The 21,477-nt window shown below is 33.3% G+C and overlaps 1 protein-coding gene across 1 annotated transcript in view; it reads right to left on the bottom strand.

Annotated features, from left to right (window-relative positions):
- LOC129231501 (acidic leucine-rich nuclear phosphoprotein 32 family member B-like) overlaps window positions 1-21,477 on the bottom strand; it is a 60,993-nt gene that overhangs the window by 14,113 nt on the left and 25,403 nt on the right. The window contains exon 3 of the mRNA XM_054865829.1: window positions 21,189-21,201. Within this exon, the coding sequence (XP_054721804.1) occupies window positions 21,189-21,201 (13 nt within the window). The remainder of the gene's footprint in view (window positions 1-21,188; window positions 21,202-21,477) is intronic.

The following is a 21,477-nucleotide window of genomic DNA, read 5'->3' on the forward strand; positions in this document are numbered from 1 at the left end:
TCCATGCATCAGTTTGGATGCGCATAGGTTTTTGGGCTATGTATCAATACATCGCCCAACCCTACTACCTATTAAGTTTAACAAATATTTTTATTTATTCAGAGGCTAAAACTCAGTTTGAATTTGTGAGAACTCCCCCCTTCCAGAAAGAAAAATTACCCAAGCTAATTGCTCACAGTTGATTCAGCATATAAATCAGTTGTATAGAGATACTAGTCCTTGTCTATTTTCTAAATAAAGCAATATTCAAGAATTTGCGAGGGAAAAAAGCAAGCATTGACACTAGAATTATAGGAGAGGTCATTTTGACCCCAAGCAAACCTATTTTGCTAACTGATTCTCTGTATTTTCATGAAAAGCTTATTTCTTCCTTGACTTGTCTAAGTCATTGTGTTTGTGTCATAATATAAAGTTCTGTATTTTACTTAAAACCCATACTAAATAGTTATAAATAAAATGTGGTCAGGTGTCATTACGACCCTTTTGAGTGAAAAAGAAATGCTAACACATTTACTGCTGCTGAAACACAGCAAAACTCATCTTATAACATTACATTTCAAACTTAAATGAATATTCATAATATTTTTGTACATAAAAAAGAGCATTAGTTGCTTGTTTCTGAAAAGCAACTGCATCAGCACTGCTTCTTTTGAGGCATTTTAAACTTTCTAAAACTACTTCTTTGTAATCCTTTAAATATCTGCATCCTTTAAATAAACAGCATTATTATTATCTTGATTTTAAACAATTTTTTACAAATATATAAAATTATGTAGGGAACAAACCCCGCCGTGTGTTTCTAGGTGTACCAAGACCGCTGTAATTTTTTGATTGCAAAATTTTACAGTGTAAAGAATCTGCAACATATTGTCACAGAGAAACATGGACTGTTTCTCTTCTAGCAAAACTATTTCTTCTACTTACACCCCCCCCTACACATACATAGTATTTCTTCTAATTAAAAAGTTGAATTAATTTTAATCTATTACTACAGTGAAACTTCTATGAGCGACCACCTACATTAACAATCAATTTTTTTCCCTACCTACTCAATGTTAAAAACCCTCAAGGAAAGACCAGTGACATCTCAAAACCAGAAAATCTTATAACTCACCACCAACAAATGAGAGAATTTTGGGTTAGAAATTAACCAAATGAGATATGACGAAAGATAGCACTAAAACATCAAGTGTGTACATGCAGTCTTCTCTTGCTTTCAAAATGGAAACAAACAAGAATAAGGAGGTAAAATCTGTTCTGGAGGTCAACAAATCATTCGAACCCCAAAAATATTAGAAAAAAAAGCGTAGCTTTTCACTCTTAGGAAGCTAAGGCGACACGTGTTATATATATGAATGGAACGAGTGAATTCTTACATCATTTGAGTGCTCAGAATTCATTCTTACATAAGCTGAATAGTTAAATAGATAGGCATATACTGCACCCAGATTGCAGTAATGAACATTGAAATATGCAAAAAACAAGCAAAACTCATTCGTACCAGGACAAATAACAATGCAGTGGAGCACAACAAATCTGTCGACCTAAAACCCGCCAACACCTGAAATTCAAGCTCATTTTTTCCAAATATGCGGAAAACAAAGAGCAAGCAAAATTTATAAATTCCGGGAAGAATAACAATATTGTGGAATGCCACAAAGCTGCCAATGCCCAAAACTTGCATTGTTCTTTTAAAGAAATGATTTTTCAGTTAAATATGTGAACTACCAGGCTTTTGGCCCTTGATATGCTAACGGCAAAGTTTAGCATGTTTTACCATCAACCAGAGTAGACCTGAAAACATCCATAGGCCACTATTCATGTTCACTTTTGTTGTTGTTTTTAATCCCAATCACAATTGCTTGCATAAATAACGCTTTTTAGCATATAATCTACGGGTAATATGTTCAGCTGGAGTATAAAGTTAACTCCTTTCCAAAGACGTCAAACCTTCCAAGATTTACCAACCTTACTAGTTACAACCTAACTTTCAACTCTACAACCTACACTACTGACCAGACCAGCTTTGTTCGAAAATATTTCCTTCCAATCCCCTATATGTTCTTGGTGTAACCTAGCTTAATCTGCTTGCAGGATTTGCTCACGATGAAAAAAGGAATTACACAAAAAATGAAGTGAATATACAAAATAAGGTGATAATTAGTCTGTATCCACACTGGAATAAGAATGATTTTCTTAAAAGTCGTGGATTGTGAATCTACTCTGAAAAGGTTTCAGATTACTTTTTCTTCTAAAAATTACTACATTTTGAAAGTACTTGACCTGTACTTTAACTTTTGGATGCTCTGTGCACAATCTATACCAGCAGTCAGCAACTGGTGAGCCACGGTTCAGGTCCGAACCGTGGATGCAGTCTTGCATAATGTAGCCAAATGCAAGAACAGTGTTCACAGAAAAATTTTCGATCTCCAGAAATTTTTTTTTAACTGTTAACATTTTTTAAAAACCTCAGTTTATTTCTGCTGAAGCCTGCACATGTGTGAAAAAAGATAATGGTTTTGGCAGTTTTCTTCAGTTGGGGAAAAATAAGCAAACTAGATATGTTATTGTAAAAAAAAAAAAAATGATTTATTGCCCCTTTTTTTGTCTTTTATATTTGAATATAAATTTAATTCTTTATTCAAGGATGAACTAAGCAAAATAATTATTTGCAGAAAATTTTCCAGTTAAGATGTGTTCGCAGAAAGTTTTTCATTTTATCTAAGTCTGGGTGGAATGTCAGAAGCTAAACAGCCAATTTTTTTTGTAAAATACACAAATATATAAAAACTACTTTTACATAGGCAACAACTTCTTAAGGTGCCATTTGTTCTAATATTCTGGAAGTAACTGAGTGACTGAGTTTTTAATGATTAGTGTTGCAAAATATGAGGGTTTTTTCTGCCCCCTCATAAAAACATTTGAGTATCCAGAACTAAAATTATTTTGTCGACCTTGCATAAAAATCCCTGCAGGTACTTTCTATACTAGAAGAAATAACTAACTAAAGTATCGTTAAAAACATGGTTGAAATTTTTCACAACTATCACTAGCCTCTTGGTCACTTAAAAGTGGAAAATAGACACACCACAAGTATTTCACACTACCCAGGTACCCACAAGGCTTCTTAATACTACTAGCTAAACTTCATTTACAAAAAATTACTGTAATTCTATAGTGCCAAATATTAGCAGAAAGCGGAAGAATATCACCATGTACAAGGAAACACTGCACAAAACGTGAAAATAAACAGAACTTGGAAAAATACTTAATAAAATGCAGTCAAGAAAGTGTAACCACTTTTGATGAAGAACTGTGGCTGGATATTTCAAAACACTGTTCTTGCATAACACTCCAATATTGGAACACATGGATCAAGCAATTCTGCTAACTCATTTCAGGACAAACATTATGAATTTAAAATATTCTGACAATAGCTGTCAGTGGCACAAGAACAATTGAAAAACAGTAAATATCACATCCTAGCTGTCAACCTTGAGAATGATTAAGAAACAAGGGGTGCAAAAAAAAAAAAAAAAAAATACAACTGTACTTGAGTTCAATAGGTTTTATAAGGATTACAATTCCAGAAATTCACAAACCACCAATAGGTGCATCAAAAAATTGCCAAAAATTATGCATAAGTTGTACTTCCAAACTTCCAACAGAAAAAAAAAGGTTTTTTTAAAAACCTTCTTAATGGCATGCTTTAAAATAATCTCAATTGCTTGGATATGCCTGTTTTGATAATCATTTCAAACTCTTTTTGGCAAGCTATTTATTTTTTTAATACAATTTTAAAACATACATGCATGCATCAATGACAGATAAATCCTATTTTAGCTGGTTAATCAGGAGTTGACAGTATTGTATACTAAAAAGTCACTCATGCTATGTATTAACCCATTTGAGTCAGTAAGATTTAAATACCTGGGGCATTTTCTGATGCCTACAAAACTAATATGATTTCAACCAGTCTTCAAAATTCAATTTTAAGCGCAAATTTTGCTTTAGGCAGAACATTAAATGCCCATTAAAAATTTTAGATTTTATGTAAAATTGGATTTTTAAAAGTTATTTTTGTGCGAATTTCATTACATTACTGTGAGAGTACCAACTTAGCACATATTTAGTGAAGGTACTGATAAACTGTAGTAATATGACTTACTTAATAATAAAAATAACGTTTAAGTCTGTCCTGTGTGTAAAGTGTTCACTCTAAGGGGAAAAAAGGGCAGGGTGCTGGTCTTTGAAAGGGGCATTGTTATCATAAAAAGGGCACTATTCAACGTGGTGCACCCCCCCCCCAAAAGAGCAACGACACACCCACTCAAAAAGTACTTAGCGCCACCCCTCCCCCCCCCAAAAAAAAGAAATAACAGTTTAAAACACCTTGCATAAATTCAAACAGTGTAGTCTGCACCATGAGTACCCCCCCCCCCTTGATGGCCACCACTGACTTTAGAATTAAATATAGTGGTATTTTCCAGTCACTTGTCTTTAGAAAAGGCTTTGTTTGACTGACTAAGCACATTTTCCCTACTCCCTAAGGAGCATTTAGCTAATGCTGAAATTTGGCTTTTGGGTGTTTTTCAACATTTTGGGTAATAAATTTGACTACTTATTCCATAAGAGTAAAAACTCTACGCATTTCAAAATCCTTTGAATTGCAATGTCTGAAGAGCAGTATTTAATTACGGATCCCCCTTCCAAGATTAAAAAAAAAAAGCCTTCCTTGTAATCTGCATTATACCATGCAATATTTTAGTAGACATCAAGACCATGATGAATAGAAATTAAACTTGTTTATTGCATTTCAAGCCAAAAATTAAATTAAAATAACATGAGCTCATAAATTTAGTATTTTTTGCAAAAAATCAGTGATAACCAATGAGGAAATAATGATTAAAATCCTTTTTGCAATAATTAATAGACAAGACTAAAAACAAACAATTTTTTAGTATTTAAAATGAAAAACAATATATGCTAATTAAAGTTGCGCATGTTAAAATATACATTCCGATTGTTCAAAAAACTGAAATACTTACAAGAAGCAACGGATTTAAATCTCAAACACTGGAAGTAATTTTTCGCGAAATCTCCCAAAAATACTGTTGATTTATTGAAATAAAACATAAAATAAGCTAATCTTGGATTGCGTATGTCAAAACAACTTCCAATTGTCAAATATATTACAATATTTACAAGATGCAAAAGGATTGAAATCTGAAAGATGAGAAGCGAGTTTGCACGAAATAGGGTTCAATGTTGGCATGGTTTCAAAAACAAAGTATTTTTTAAAAATAAAACATAAAATACGCTAATATAAATCAGCATGCGTCAAAATAATTTCCGACTGTCAGAAATATTAGAATATTTTCAAGATGCAATAGGATTGATATCTTTCATAACTTTTTCAATCACTTAAAAATGAAGTTTTCCCCCCTAAGCTCTTTCCAAGTTTTATCAAGAGCATACCAACCCTTTTTCTGTTCTATTTTGCAGAAGAAAAAAAGCCTGAAACATCACTAAGTCTTCATATTTTATCTGCTGGCATCTATATTCTTTTCTTCCAACTCTTTATATTTCCTTTTAGCAGAAGGCACGTTTCGTTGTGTCGTTTGCGTTCTCACTCAGACTATTTCCAAGTACAAGTACCCCTTCTACTTTCCTTGGAACAGACATCCCCTGATCCTACAGCAGAAAATACTATGAAATGTTGACTCTCATTATTGATTCTCAGAAGATCAAAGATGGCGCTTGAATGAAACAATCTTTCCCTCCCCCTTCACAGATGACGGAACCCCTTCTAACACCCTTTTAAGCCCCCCCCCCCCCAGGAAGAAGGAAGAACTTGCTTTTGTACCCAACTGATAAGCCTGTCTGAATTCTGAGAATCTCTTTGCCTAGGTGTTTGCTTCTTCTTTTATTTGTGAGGCGGTTTTTAGTGTGAAATTCTGGGGACATTGACAATACTTGGACGTTTTTGTGACCGATCTATTGCTGGGCAAATGAAATTGCTGGATATCATGGGGTCCCATAAGATGCTTGCGATAGCTTTTAAAAAACATAGGGAGCAATTCTTTATTTTTGAAAAGGGGCAAAGCACGGCGGAATGCCTTAAGTTTACAGGTACGCTCAAGTTGTTTGTAGCAATTTTTACTTATCTTCCAAAGCAAAATAGCTCTATAGCTTTTTTTCTTTTTAAAGGCTAGTTACAGGATTACGTTTATCTAAAAAGCAGTTCAAAATCCGCATTTCTGCTCCTTTTTTTATATATTATTTTAAAACATGAACGAAATTTGATTAACTCTCAGGTGCTTGTGTGGGGTCGAGAACAACCCCAGCCATTTTTGCTTCATTTCTTGGAGGAATTTCATACATAGATAAGGAAACCATCTTTTCAGTAGCTGCAATTGTGTCTTTGATTGATGAGGGTGTAGTTGGAATTTTCTAATTTCCTTTGAATTCTTGTAAACAAGGGAGAGTTTTGAGAATGGGGTCATTTTCGACCCCACGCTTCTACTGACATCAGATAAGTTCTTGAAACAAACAGGTGTTAGGCATTAGTTCCAACACATCCATTCAAGGAATTTTGAAGAAGTTTGAAAATGAACTAGTTTCCAACAATCCTACTTCTAGCCATGATTTTGAATTAGTACTGCGTACTGCCCTTGCACTAATTATTGCAAAGAATATTTATTAGGCCAAAGTTTCTAGTCGATTCAGGAGCTTTTTGTGCCCAAGAATTAAAGACAAAAATGCCAACAGATGTGTTGTTAAAAAAATTTACATATACATGCAAAGAGCATCAAAATGTTGTTTGCAACAACAGGCTTGCGTAAATTTTCTCTGCACGGATTTTGATTAACTTTTACTAATTGAATAGAAATTCAAATAGGAATACGTTTTGAAATAATTACTAAAAAGTTTTTTGTAAAAAATTATTCTTTAATATATTTCTAAGTAGTATGCATTGTTAACCTCATAACATTTTTTTTTCATGCGTTGCCTAGCTCATAAGAAACTATGCAATTGTAATGAAAAACTAATCAGTATAGAAGAATCTGTTAGTGAAAAGATAAATAAAAAAATAAAATATTTAAGTTGTGAAAAAAGTTAAAGGAAAGACATATTGGGGTCGATTTCGACCCTACACGAGCACTAGTGTGGGAATGGTGTGCTTTTTTTTCAGCAGAAATCAAATAAGCAAGCTTGTTTGTACAAAAAAAGTTACCGTACAATAGATGACAAATGTAAAAATAAAAATATTACAGTTACAGCTCTTTACATGGCCAGGACAGTATACTAAGAGTGAGGTATTTAAAACAACATAAGCCCCTTAAGAAACTGGTGCAATGTGCACAAAGAGTATAAGTTGCATTTTTTGATAAACTGTCACTCATAGGGCTAAAGTTTATATCAGAAATAGTTGCATACACACAAATAGGACTTTTTCAAGCAGAATTAATTTAAGAAGCTTTGCTATGTTGGACCACTCAGCATTATAAACTCCAACCATATTCCAACAAACCTGAACATCCACAGTTGCAGGAACCATGTTAAGCATTCGCCAATGCGCCAAATACGATACAATCGTAAAATCGGCGAACAAAATTCGAATTTGGCGAATTTATTGGTGAACAGAAAATTCTCTAAAATATACACATAGGGAAAAAAAAATCTTCCTTCAGAAGTCAATCTAGATTAAAATTAAGTCCGTTCACAAAATTTGGACCCCTAAAACAACATTCCGACCTATAAAAACGAACCTTTCACAAAACTTCCAGACTTAGCAATCACTGAAAGTTGTTTTATCCTCGGAACACTCCGCTGATTGGATATCGAGTGCGCAGCGTGGCTACCGAGCATACCGAGTAGAGTGTTGGCGGATGCCTTGTTAAATGGCGCGTTTGTTTCATTGTGTTCGATGTCTGAAACATCGAAGTAAGATACGAATGCAGTCTTTACTTCGTTAAAAGCTTTTATTTCTACTCTCAAATTTATAAAGAATGATAAATATCACTTAAAGTTGTTTTTAGCCATTTTTTCCTTTGAAAAATTACATATGATTTGTGGAAAAACTACTTAATTTGCATTTTTTTTCCTCACCAAATTCCTAAAAACGGACAAAAATTCCTGGATATACCCCTGCCCTTATCCTCAAAAAATTGTCAAAAATTAAGTTATACTTCATTTTCTGATTAAATATTTCTGCAGACAAAAATACATTTAAAATGAGTAAAAGTTGACTAAAACTTTTGACTAAAACTTTTGAAATTTGGCTAACCACTTTAAAAATTTGGCGAATGATTCGAAATCCTTAGCGCGATCCCCGACTTGAGTTTCATACTCAAGAAAACTGCCCAAACCATCATAATAAATATGAGCTTTAGTTTTCCACACATCTGCTAAAATCTGATCAATTTCACGAAAACTGGTTTGTTATAAGGAAAACCCTCTATGGGGGTTCCTCCCTCCCCTCTCATAGCAGGACAAAAACTACCGTATGGGAATTCCTAATCAACAAAGTATAAATGTACCAAATTTGGAATAGATCGGACAAAAACTGTGTTCTTATATTCCCATGAGGTTCCCCCCCCCCCTCCATAGTAGGCGAAAACAGGGGAATTTGAAAGCTAGAAAGGACATCCGTAAATTTTGGAAAAGATCCAATGAAAACTGGATTTTATGAGAAAACCCCCTACAGCTGTTTCAGTCTCATAGCAAGATAAAAACTATCAAGTTTTTATTGTTGTGATAGCAAGACATTTGAACATAGGAATAACAGTACAGTGAAACCTGTGTAAGTTGACCACTCGCGGTGCAGTACTTTGGCGGTCAACTTAGACAGGTGGTCAACTTATAAAGGGCGGTAATACTTTTTATTTATTTTTTGTCATTTCTTGCACTATGTATTAATTTTTTGAGGAACTCACCCTTACTCTTTCTGTTCAACTCATTTTCATTGTTTAATATTATTGAAAGTGAAACAATAATTAAAAATACTCTTCAAATAATTTTGTTAGTTTTTCCTTGTTTTTAACTAGATTAGACACTTTAGTTTTGGAAATTCCTTATATGCCAGCTAATATTCTCTGGCTTTTTTCATTTTCAGTTAATTTTAATATTTCATACTTTTTATTAATCTCAAGTTCAGCTAATTCTTTCTTTTAGAAGCCTTTTTATGTAAAACTTATAGCACAAAGAGCAACAAGCTCGACTCTCCCAGTTCATAAAGGCAAAATCAAAATGTCCTATCTCTTAATCCCTTGTCCGGATCCCACCAGAAACATGTAACTTCACTCATTAGCAAGCCCAGATCTGCGTAGCCGCAGTGCGAGAGGCCCGCGTCCTTAAAGGGGCTAACGGCCCTAGAAATTGAAGAAAAAATAGAAAAAAAAAACTAGTACTAAGACTTCTTCACTTTACTAAGAGACACTGCTGGCCTGTAGGTATGGGCCCTACATATTTTGTTGCAGGGGAATCAAAATGTATAGATCCAGGCCTTCTCTTTTTAGCACAGTTCCTGTGTTGTCACAACAATTGCAATTGAAAGAAAAGACTTTGAACTTTACTACTGACACCTATTTTCATTGAACAGAGTACAAAAAGCTATCTCAAATAGAACAACAAATGAAAAACAAGTTTGGAGAATAAAGAGCAGCGTTAAGCTTTATGCTGCTGTTTAGTTAGTAAAATGCTGTTCCGTCATCAAAGCATTAAAAACATTCTTGGAAAGCTATGAAAAAAAATAATAATAATAATAATAAAATAATAATAAAATAAAATAATTTGCTGAAGAAAGTTTAAAAAAAAATAAACCAAGTGGTCAACTTACAAAGGTTTTTTTACAATACTCCAAACCAAATTTGGCGAACATTAGTGGTCAAGATAGAGAGGTGGTCAAGTTACAGAGGTTTTCCTTCATTATATGAGATAGGACTAATTCCGTTCCTGACAAAAGCGGTCAACATAGACAGGTGGTCAACTTACAAGGGTGGTCAACTTTACAGGTTTTACTGTATATATCCTACGACACTAGATCCACTTATGCTTTGAAGTGATAACATGCCTTCTAGTTTCGAAAAAAAGCAGTTTCTTAAAACACAGCACCCTGCCCCTTTTTAATCGTGGGGGAAGCTCTGATGTTGACACAATTTTTCATACAAAACCAAAATATATCTATTTATTATTACACAGTAAATAGCCAGAGTGGCATTTTAAACGAGAAAAAAAAGCAGCTTTTAGAGAAAACATTAAAAAATTTTAATCCTGATATCAATAGCTGCCAACATATCAACTTTAAAAATCTTACAATGCATGACATGGGTGTATTTGTACACTTTTTTAACCAACACACAACAAACCGTTAAAACTAAAAGCATTATACAGTGAAACCTCCCTTAACAGACACTCCCAAATAACGGGCACCTCTAATTAATGGACATTTTTGCAAGTCCCAGTACCTCAATATAGGCCATTCCATGTAATTCACTCTGAATAACGGACACTCCGAATAACAGACAGTTATTTCACAAAAAATTTCCCTTGCGATCGTAGCACTTCCGTTTTTTTTTCTTTTCACAGAATATCTTAGTGACTTCTTGCATTACAAAGCTTTTCATCCTCCACAACTGATATCCCCCCCCCCCGTCATTTAATTATCACTGTTTCTTGGAATTAAAAGGGTGGTAATGGGCAGAGGCAGCGATTGGGGCTTAAAAGTTGGGGGCAGAAAAAAATGAAAAAGAAAATAAAAGTCATAATTTTGTAACGGCTAGTTTTGAGAGTATTGAAGCAGATAAGTGAAAACTGATGTCGGTCTAACAATTAACGTACGTTTTTCTTAAGATTTTAATGAATTTTATACACAATAACTATTCAAAAGTTACGATAAAAAAGAGGAAATTGGGCGCTTTTTCTAACTGGGGCTCTCAGGAGATGCAATTAAGCAGGCTAGCGCCGGTAGTAGTCAGCATTATGGCATGGTTTCTTTGGGTTGTTTAATTTTTAGACATGAAAAAGATTTGCCCATATTCAAGGTCATATTGCCAACTGTCAATCATGCATCATGCAATAGTGATACTCGAGATAAAATAAATTAATTAACCATAAAAAGTATGTGGGGGGGGGGGGGTTGCTGCGCCGAATCGCCGCCGTTGGTAATGCAAAAGAGATGTCAAACTGTTTTTACTGTTTACTTTAATTGATTAAATGCTTTTTAAGACAAGTGTGTGCTGTCAGTATACATTTATTAAGAAAAAAACAGATTAATTACACTTGACGTAAAATGTAGTAAACCTTTCGTAAAATGTAGTAAACCTTTCGCAATTGTTTCGATTGTGTTCTAAAAACGGAACAACAGCCCATTTTGAAATAGGTAAATTAAGTAGTTCCTCCTAATAGCGGACACCTCCCAATAACGGACAAAACTTCTAGTCCTTTGACTGTCCGCTATTAGGAGGTTTCACTGTATTTTCAAATCTTTATTTGTAATTAATCAGCACAGATGAAAAACGAAAAAAAAAAAACTGGATTCATAAAAGAGAAACGAGCAGTTAGTTTCAAAAAGGCAGGCCTGTGCATTTAAAATTTAAGAATACTACAAGTGTGCACTTTTAAAATATTGTCTAATTTTTTTCTGTAAGATGCATTATTCAATATTAATCTTTAAAAATATTCTTTTGGAAGAAACTAATAGCTTGCTGTATTATCTTACTTTTTCTTTCGTAAATTAATGCAGTCAGCTGCTTTTGCAGACACTACTTTAACTGGAACTTAAGCTTTCTTAAGTTGCTGACTTAGCAACATTCAAAAATTTTATTTCAATAACTTATTCAAATCCAGGTTATTATCAAACAGAGAACTGCACAGCTCTGTCCTTGCCATTCTGACACTACTGAATATTCTTTTGCACTCTGCATTGCTGTGAGGTATGGCTAGAATGGAAAGCATAGAAAAGGAGAGCCTTTCATACTTCAATAAACCATTGACATTAACTAATTTCTTTAAAGCAGCCTATTTTTTATCCATCCTCTCCCTTTTCAGCACAACATTGGGCAAATCGTCTATTTGTACAGAGCGAAATTCACTTCGGAGCTTATCTTAAGCTCTTCATCTGCAGTTTCTCTATTCTCCGGAAGCAACATAAGAGGAAACTTATAAAAAAAAAGCAATACCAGAGATCTAAAACCTAATTATCTTACAATTATGCCATAAGATCTTACAAACTTACAATACCAACAAAAATCTTACAATGTAAGGCTAAATCTTACAAGTTGGCAGCTATGGCTGATAGAAATCCAAAATTACCATAGATCTTAAAATAGAATAGATGTGCGTTCTCCCCACTTTTCTCCTCAGAGCGCACGCCAATATCCCCCATTGGACATCACGTGATCAAGGGACACCCCGCACAAGAAACTGTTTCCCTTATCGAAGAAACTCACTTTGCGCTGCGATCATTTACACAATTAAGGGAAATCAAAGCATTTAACCCAAAACCCATGGGTTAAATGCTTTAAGCATGGGTTAAATTAAAGCATTTAACCCATTCTTAAAGAAAATGGGAACATTCTGTCCCTCACGTAACACCTCATATTTTTCACTAAAAGTTAATTAAAAAAGGTAACAATTTTTTTTTCATTAAGAAATCGCAAATGTATTTGTTGTACTTTTGCAAAAAATGTTCTTCGTTACCTTTTTAAGTGATTACTTTTTAATGAAATGCGGGACAAAATGACAGCTTTTTCATGGAATAGTCCATTAGATATTTTCCCATTGTAACTTTTGAAGCAGGTGCACAAGCTATTTAAACTTTTTTTCAAGTGCTTTAAATACTGAGTAGAAATAGACGTCTTCAAAATCTTAAACAAAAAATTGTCTTATAAATTTTCTTTTATTTCAATCAAATTTTTCAAATACAGATAGTTTCAAAACGTGCTTTTTCCTACAACTTTTGAAGCCAGTGCAACAATTTAACATAAAACCCAATCTAAAACCATAAACCACAATTAGAAATGCAAATGTAAATAGTATCGAATATCAATTAACTCAACTAAATAATATTCTAATATTCGCATGCGTTTCGCACCAACACTACATTAGCCAAACAAATAACTTTGGTTTGTTCCTAATTTTTAAGCAACTTCAGTGTTTTTTTTTTTTTTTTGAAGTACTCAGAAAATAAATTCATTTGCAATTATAAACTACATGAATGGTCATTTGACTTCCGCCCCATCCCCAATTTTTCTTTTCTTTTCGTTCCATAGAATGATAATTTTGACAATTAAAACTTGAGAGTGAAGAAAACTAGTGATTATTGTCCCTTAACAATATTAATTTTGTTACTTTAATACTTATTGGTCTTTGTGAATTATTATTATTGTTTGAATTGACTGCGCGATACATTCTAACACTTAAATATTTAGTAACGATTGATTTTATAAACTTGCTAACGAGAAAATCTGCTGCTTCTGTTTCCAACATATGCTTATTTAAACTTAGAAAAACGGAATTCGAAATTTTTCTCGTAACTCTTGTGGTCTCATGAGTAACATTATATTTTTGTGTTTTACTCCCAAAATTTTGTCACATTCTCTCTCAGTTGTTCTTTACGAATGTACATATTTCAATGGCTGCAATCTTGCAATAAGTTATCATACTTGAATGTGTCCCAAAATTCCTAAATTTTATTAGGCTTATTTTTTGGTTTGTTGTAGTTGAGACTGAGTTGCAGTTGTCGCAGTTCACAACAGAGTGCACTTGCCGGGCAAAAAATCTAGCGTAGTCAGAAACATCATTAATATACTACGTCATATTAATTGAGATGATTTCTGAATTTTCCAAATCGTCGTCAAAGGAATCGGAAGAAAAGGCTTTCTTTCAAAGCATTTTTGTTACGCTTCAAATTTAATCTTAGCATTTGAAGGTTGTCAAAATCAGCGCAATTTGAAGAACTGTAATCGATCAAGGCCTCGACTGGGATCGATTCAAGGCCTATCTATCCCTTTTTAAGATCTATGGTCATGACCCCCCCCCCCCCCCCCTTTGTATCCGCTATTGCTCCAGAGCATATTTATGATCAAAAGCGACTCATTAACTTTCGTATGAATGAATAATCTTTTTTTTGCACTTCGAAATTGTCCGACGGTTATTGTTGAATCCCCCTCACAACCTGATCGCACTAAAAAAAGTTTCAAGGTGATCCTGAGTAAGCTTATAAGTCATTACGCAGTTTAGAACTGGAAATTCGGGCACCTACATACTTTTCAGATGTTCCCAGCACACTTTTCATAGAAATTAGGGAACCTAAAAATCCAGTTTTTCGCGGACATACTATAACTAACTTTCCATCGCTAGTTTTTAGTGATTTAATATAATGCTCGGCATCTACAGTAAATTGTTTAAAATATTCTTAATTTCGATTCTGCATGGGGACTTTTTTTGCCTTTAGCAGAAAGAAAGATTTCTGCTACTCACTATGTCTTTATTTTTTAATAAAATTGGCACTAGCATTGCATTCATCAAACCCTCTTTCGCTAGAAAATCTCAGATTCACACATAGAGATTTTTCACATAAGTATAATGAAAATCTTCAGACAATCCTAGACTTTTAATGACGCTTCGCATTGTTAGATCACTGCTGCCCGAGAAGAGGGAGACACGATGTCCCTTGATCATGTGATTCTCGGAAGAATCATGTTGACCCCACTTTCTCCGGGCGAAATATGCTGCGCTGTAGGAGAAAGGCCTATCTATCCTTTTTTAAGATCTATGAAAATTACTGGATTGACAAAATTATGGCAAAATAAAACAAATACTAAACAGGGGATAAAAATATTATTTTACACTATAGCAATAAGTTTCATGCAAAACTAAAGTTCTTTTGCAAATCTACCACAAGAACCCAATACAGGAGCCCCCCCCCCCCCCAGAAGAGAAAAATATTACTTAAAACACTCCACTAAACCGGGGTTAGTTACATTCGAATTTAAAATTAACCGCCAGGAGAAACTGACTTTCCTTGCAGTAGATGATAGCACTCACCCATCTACATTCCCTGACAATCACTGGAGGACTTGCAGTCAGTAGCACGGATAGTGCTCAAGGAAAACTATTTTTTGAGTCTGAAAGTAATTTTTCTTTCCACTGTTATTTTTCTATTTGTGACAAAGCCGTTGCAGATAACGAATTTAATTCTATACCACATGAAAGCCTACATTTTCAGGTAAGTGCTAACATATTTAAAAGTTTTATACCGAGACATAATACCAGTAACATGTACCAAGAACTAAAGTGGCGTCGTATGGAGCAAAATGTTACAATTTTGTTTCGGTTAGTTTTTACTAGTAAGAACTTGCCCTATGTAAGTTTTTATTTAATATTATGTTTTCTTTTTAAATGTGATATGGTAGGGGACTATAAAAACAAGACAGACAGGGGCAAAACACCTAAAGAAATATACCTGGATATGGCTAAAGAAATAATTGCAGGTAGTTCGTTACGAAAGGCAGGGAATGAATTTCATGACAGTAGAGAGATTCTGCAGTAAGATGTAAAATGCTAGTGGTGGTTAGTAGTATTTCTGATGTTTTATTGCATGATTTAATTCATATAAAATACTGTATATGGATGACGATAATAATTCTGATCTCTTTCATTCTATGATTTAATTTATTTTTAATATGTATGGTTGAATAAATAATAATTACAACAATGATAATAATAATAAATGATGTATTGTTGGAATGTATATAGGTCTTTCTCCAACGCTGCAGGCAGTGCAGAAGTGAAGACGGTTCATAAGTGTAAACTACAGGTCAGCGCCACTTCAACAGATACACCAGTAAAAATGTTTTGCAAGCCAAAGCTGGGAAACAAAAATCTGTGAAAAGGAAAGTGTGTCTAACAGAGAAGAAATGAACAGACACAAAGGCAAAAAAAGATGCAAAAAGCTGCGTCCAAAACAGTGCATCCTTCGGATGAAGATTGTGAAGACTGGTTCTGCATACAGTGCTCTAAACCGTACTCAGAATCCAAAAAACCAACTAAAGGGCTTCAATGTCGTTTCGGTGACAAATGGGCTCATGATCGATGTGCTAAGTTTGATAATTTATATGCTTGTAAAAATTTTAATTCGGACAATGATAATTTATTAGAATAAGTCATTTACGAAGTAAATCTGTAAAACCAAACAGTTTTTGATTTTTAACATGATTAAGAATTTTTAAAATTTAACAGAAAAAACCATGAAATGTGTAAAATTCATTTCATTACTAAAATACATCTCATGTAACAACTAACCCCATATACTGTAACAACATGCCCCATGGTGGGGTAAGTTGTTACAACCTACATCTATTTAAAAAACTTGAAATATTTTGGAGTAGTAGCTTCTAATCATTTTTCAAGAAGTATATTATGAATATTTATATAGAATGTTAAACAGTCTAGATGCATTTTAAAGTTTCAAGTGTGTAAATAATTCAAATAGTTTAGTGTAACAAAATATTTAACAAAATTCTAACAACTAACCCCGGTCTCCCCTACTTAAACATTCCGCCTCATAGCTTGGTCCTTATAATTTTTTCCACAACACACTGTGTGACACAGGATGCAAAAGGATTGAAACTTAAAACGCAATTTTCAGTGAATGTAAAGTACAAAATAAAAAGAAACTTTTTTTCTAATCCTGCCTCAGCCTAATGACAATATAACAGAGGGGTATTTTCTACGTAATTTGCACAATTCACCCCCCCCCACCAGCTATCTTCTTCAAACGCCAATTATTCGAACACCATTAGTGGTTTTTCAATATGCTGGTTAATCAATGTGACCAAGAAAGAAATGGGTGTTGTGCAGCCCAATGTAACATAGGCTCTGTCTATGAACTTGCACAATTCCTTTAAAAATTTTTTGCAAAAAAAAAAAAACGGCACCCGTCATCCTTATACTTGCCAAACTTTTAAGAAAAAAGAACAGGAGATTCTACTGGAGGTTTAAAAATGATTCACCAATGACATATTTCATTTCAAATAACTATATTATGCTTCAAAATGCCATGAAGAAGACTAGGGCTAGTATGCGAAGGGGTTAATGTGATTGTTGAATAATTATCTCGTTTTTTGTTTGGCTGCTTCAGCTTGGAGTGAGCTGTCCTGTGACCACATAGCCGACTTGCAACTGTCAATGCATTTTCAGTCAAATCTACCAAGCTGAACGTGTTGTACGAGAGAAAAATATTTTTTCACAGTGTTAAGTAATTTTTTTCATTCTTAGTTATTTTCTTATAAAAAATATAAGAGTAGAGTAATTTACCAAAACTTATTAATATTGAATAGCCCATGCTTCTATGCAACAAATGAAGTCTTAGTTGGATTATTTTATGAAACCATTTTTGAAACAGTAACTTAATTTCAATACGGCGAGTTGGGGCTATTTTTTTTGGCGGGTAAGTGTGCAAATTCTCATAGTTGCTCCAAGTATTTAGAGTCGAAACATTAAGCAATTGAAATGTAAATTCTGTAAAATGTCAACTAATAAAATAATTGCATTAGTTACACTATTCTTTAGCTTATCAATTCTTATATAATGCCTATACAATAACCAACCGTGCTCTTCGTTCTGGAAATGAGAAACTACAAGAGAAAAACCAACAGTGGGAAAACCCCTACCACCCTAGTAGGTAGGTGAAATGAATCCAGATTTTTAAAGCATTTTATCAAAAACACTAGATGTTCAAAGCAAAACCTCTAATTCTCTCACTAGATATTTACAACTCCCATGTCAACAGAAGGGATTGATTTCGTTTAGGACATCGTACCTATTACATTGTAGCCTACTAATTTTCCTATTACTAAGAGCCTACATGGCCCACTGAAAGAGTATGTTAATTCCACCTGTGATTCTTGGATGGAGAAGAATCCAGGAAATCCAATGACTATATCGTATAAACAGTGGTAACAGTTGCTAAGAAGCAAGCCCCATAAATATTAATGGTTTCAAGGGAATCAGGTTGTTTTTCTGCAATTCCAACATTTTTCAGGACTCTTACTTCATGCAAAATTATATCCCTGATCGGCCAGACAACTCATCTCCTAGATCTAAGAGTGAATCTGTTTGTCCCAGCAACAGCTCTATGCTAGAAGAAAGTAGGAAAATTGGATATACCTGTCCTGGAACAGATTCAGTTGCTGCTTCATTCAATAATTCAGATTTCGAGTTTCTTACTGAAGATAGCACTATATCTCAGCTAAACCCACATACATCTCTGAGCATTACTCCAGATCATATATGACCTTACGCTGAAGTAGGAGATGGTAAGATCAAAAAAGAATGGAAACGAAAGAAGTCTACAGCAATACTCATTTATATACCCAGTCAAAAAGGCTCTTCAGGAAGAAAGAATCACAGCACAAAAACTCAAATCAGCACAAAAAGTCCCCAAAAAACAAACAAATCCAAATCAGCACAAAAAGTCCTCAAAAAACAAAAAATCTCTAAATCCAAGAAAAAAGGAATAAACCTAATAGAAACATAAAAAAGAAGAAAGGAGGAAAATAAAATAGCTTATTTCACATAATGTTTACATTTTTCAGCATTTACTTCTAAAATCAAAGTTAAACCTTTCATAAGGTGTAATACATTTAACTTTTTAAAACAATTATAGTAATAATTTCACATTTTTTCATTCATTGGTAAGTTTTTCTACTTCATTTACAACCTTAAAAAAAATAAGGTTTAAAACGTTCACACTATCCCTGGTCTCCCCAACTGAAGTTAAAATGAAATAGGGAATATTTTATAATAAGCTGATTGATAGCAGCAAGAAATATACAAAATACTTCAAATGAAAAAACTAATTAAGAGTGTATTTGCTAAAAATTAAGTATCAGTATATTCTCTTATCCTCACCAAAAAAGTATAATAGTAATTACAAAAATAATTTTTAAAAGCATTCAATAAAAAAACCAAATACGATAACTCAAATTAAAAAGGTATAAGGCAGCATAAGTTACAATAATTGAATTACTTCCCAGGTGCAAAAAGATTAAAATCTGCTGTGCTTTTTGGTAAAGCAAGTTCTTCCAAAAATAAGTTTAAATACAATTGAGTAATTAATTGGAAAAATTATTTAAGTTAAACTCTTGAACTGGTCAATTTCTTTACTACAATAAATTTAGTGCCTTTTTTTTTAAAGGGACTTTTAGACAAAAAAGTTTTCAGAAATAGTCAGGTTCTTCTATTAAAATCTTTAATTTTTGCAGCACACAAATAAAAAGGAAAATGGCGTACTTAGCAGCTACACATATATTCCAAAAGCAGGGTTATGAATCATTGAATACATCTGTCTTTCTATGTCCCTCTAACTTCTTCTGAATGCCAGAAAATTCACAATTGATCCATTTATCCATAGCATGGGTGCAAGTTTGGTGATGTGTTCAAGACGAAAAATATTTTCAGCTCCATCCCCCCCCTCCTCCCCCAAGCATGTGTGCTTAAGGAAAATTTTATGTGTATAAATGTTTGAAATTTTAACTAGTCAGTTTTGGAATTGGATATGAATTTTAAGCTTTTGACTTTTTCTAACAACATGAAACTAGTTTAATTGTAATATTTAGGCATTTTGATATCCTAATTCCAAAAAGCTAAAAATCGGAAGTAAGGGGGGGTCTGGGGGTTCTCCCTTAGAAATTTTTTTAAATTGAAGGCCAAAAAACGCAAGGTAGGCTATTTTGGTAAAGTTTTGGGAAAGGAGGAGTTCAGGGGGGCTGTCTAACAATTTTTTAAACTATTAGAAAAGGAAAGGTGGGGAAAGGCATGGACGACTAATTGAAATATAATAAACTGGCACCATTCCCTCAGTCTTCATTTGAAAAAGAATTATTTTGTAAGATACTTTCAAGCAGTCATATCAAATATTTTAGCTTGATTGGCTCATCAGTCAGACCACTAGGGCTTCTTACATGAAGTTTGTTTGTTTTTTCAATCATTCTCTGTATATAATATGTGTTCTCCATTGCTTGAGAACTGAAACAAGCATATTCATAGAAGTTGTGGATTTGCAGTATCAAAAATGCTAAGGGCCCCTTAGAGAGAAGGCTCACGAAGCAAGTCCAAAAATTGTAAGTGAAACTGGATTTAGTTCATCAGTACACAGTAATATTATATTGTGCATTAGTATTAAGCCTACCAATTTGAGTTGCAAGATGAGTTTTTAATAAAGTAAGCAAAATTAGTTTTAATCAAATAATTTTTCATCGCCCATACTATAAACGATAGTAAGAAATGTAAGATTTTTAAAGCCTTTCTGGACAAAGTTTGTTTAAATGGCAGCATAGGATTATCGAACAAGATAATTCATACAAATTAGAAAATAGAATATATTTAATACAATTTGCATTGAAAAGGCACAACACTTTTTATATCAGCTTAACATGTTTATAGGACACTAAATTGGGGGTACGAAATAAAACAAAATAATTTTGAACTGAAACAACTAATTTTAGGAGAGGGATCCAGCCTTGATCAAAATGGTTAGACTTCTGAAAATTACTTACTGCTTAAATAACGCTTTTTCAAATAAAATTTGTTTAATATTACTGTGCTGCATGATTTAATTATCAGATTTGTAGGGCTATGCTATTTGTTGGTCAGAAATTAAAACAAAATGCATAAATAGTATAAAAATAATTAAGACCGGTCCAAAAAGGTGACCCATGGTTCAGTTAGCACAGATCGCCCCACCCTCCCATGACTTCAATTATAAAAATAAATTACAGCAGTTAGGTTTACTGGCAGGGGCAAGACTTGAAAAGTGCTATATACGGCATAAGAATATCAAAGCCCTAAATGCTTAACACTGATAGCCCCCATATTTTTTAATAACAGTAAGTCACAAACATTTTATTTCACACAACGTATAAAATGAAAGCTTAAGTGAATTTAATTAAACATTGTAATGCAGAAAACTTGAAAAACAAGACTTACCATATCCAAGAATTACTAGCAAAGTAATATACAGAACCAGATTATAAAATGCACAGAATTTTTTTTTTTTTTTTGAAGATTTTGTTAGATCAAAAAACTTACAGCCATCAAAATTTTTAGGCATGAAATATAGCAAAAGAGAATGCAATGTAGTAAAAATAATATTTCCAAAATTATATAAGTAAAAAACTCACTTTTATGATCAACCTGAAAAAAAAAACAAAAAAAAAATTACTACAGAACAATATTTACATCTAGAAAATACTTCATATAATAGTAAAATCAAACAAGAATGTTTTATTAAAAAATTTAAGAACAAAAAAGGTAACTAATTCATTCAAATTACAAATGGTCCTTTGAAAATTTTGCTAACTTTAAATAATTCTTCTCTAGAGTCAAGCTAAATCTAGTGAAAATTAAAAGACAGCTTTTTAAGCTTGTGCCTGAAAAAAAAAAGTGTTAAGTCTTGCTATGTTTTTCAAC

Source organism: Uloborus diversus, chromosome 10 (assembly GCF_026930045.1).
Source record: "Uloborus diversus isolate 005 chromosome 10, Udiv.v.3.1, whole genome shotgun sequence".
NCBI classification, from domain to species: domain Eukaryota; kingdom Metazoa; phylum Arthropoda; class Arachnida; order Araneae; family Uloboridae; genus Uloborus; species Uloborus diversus.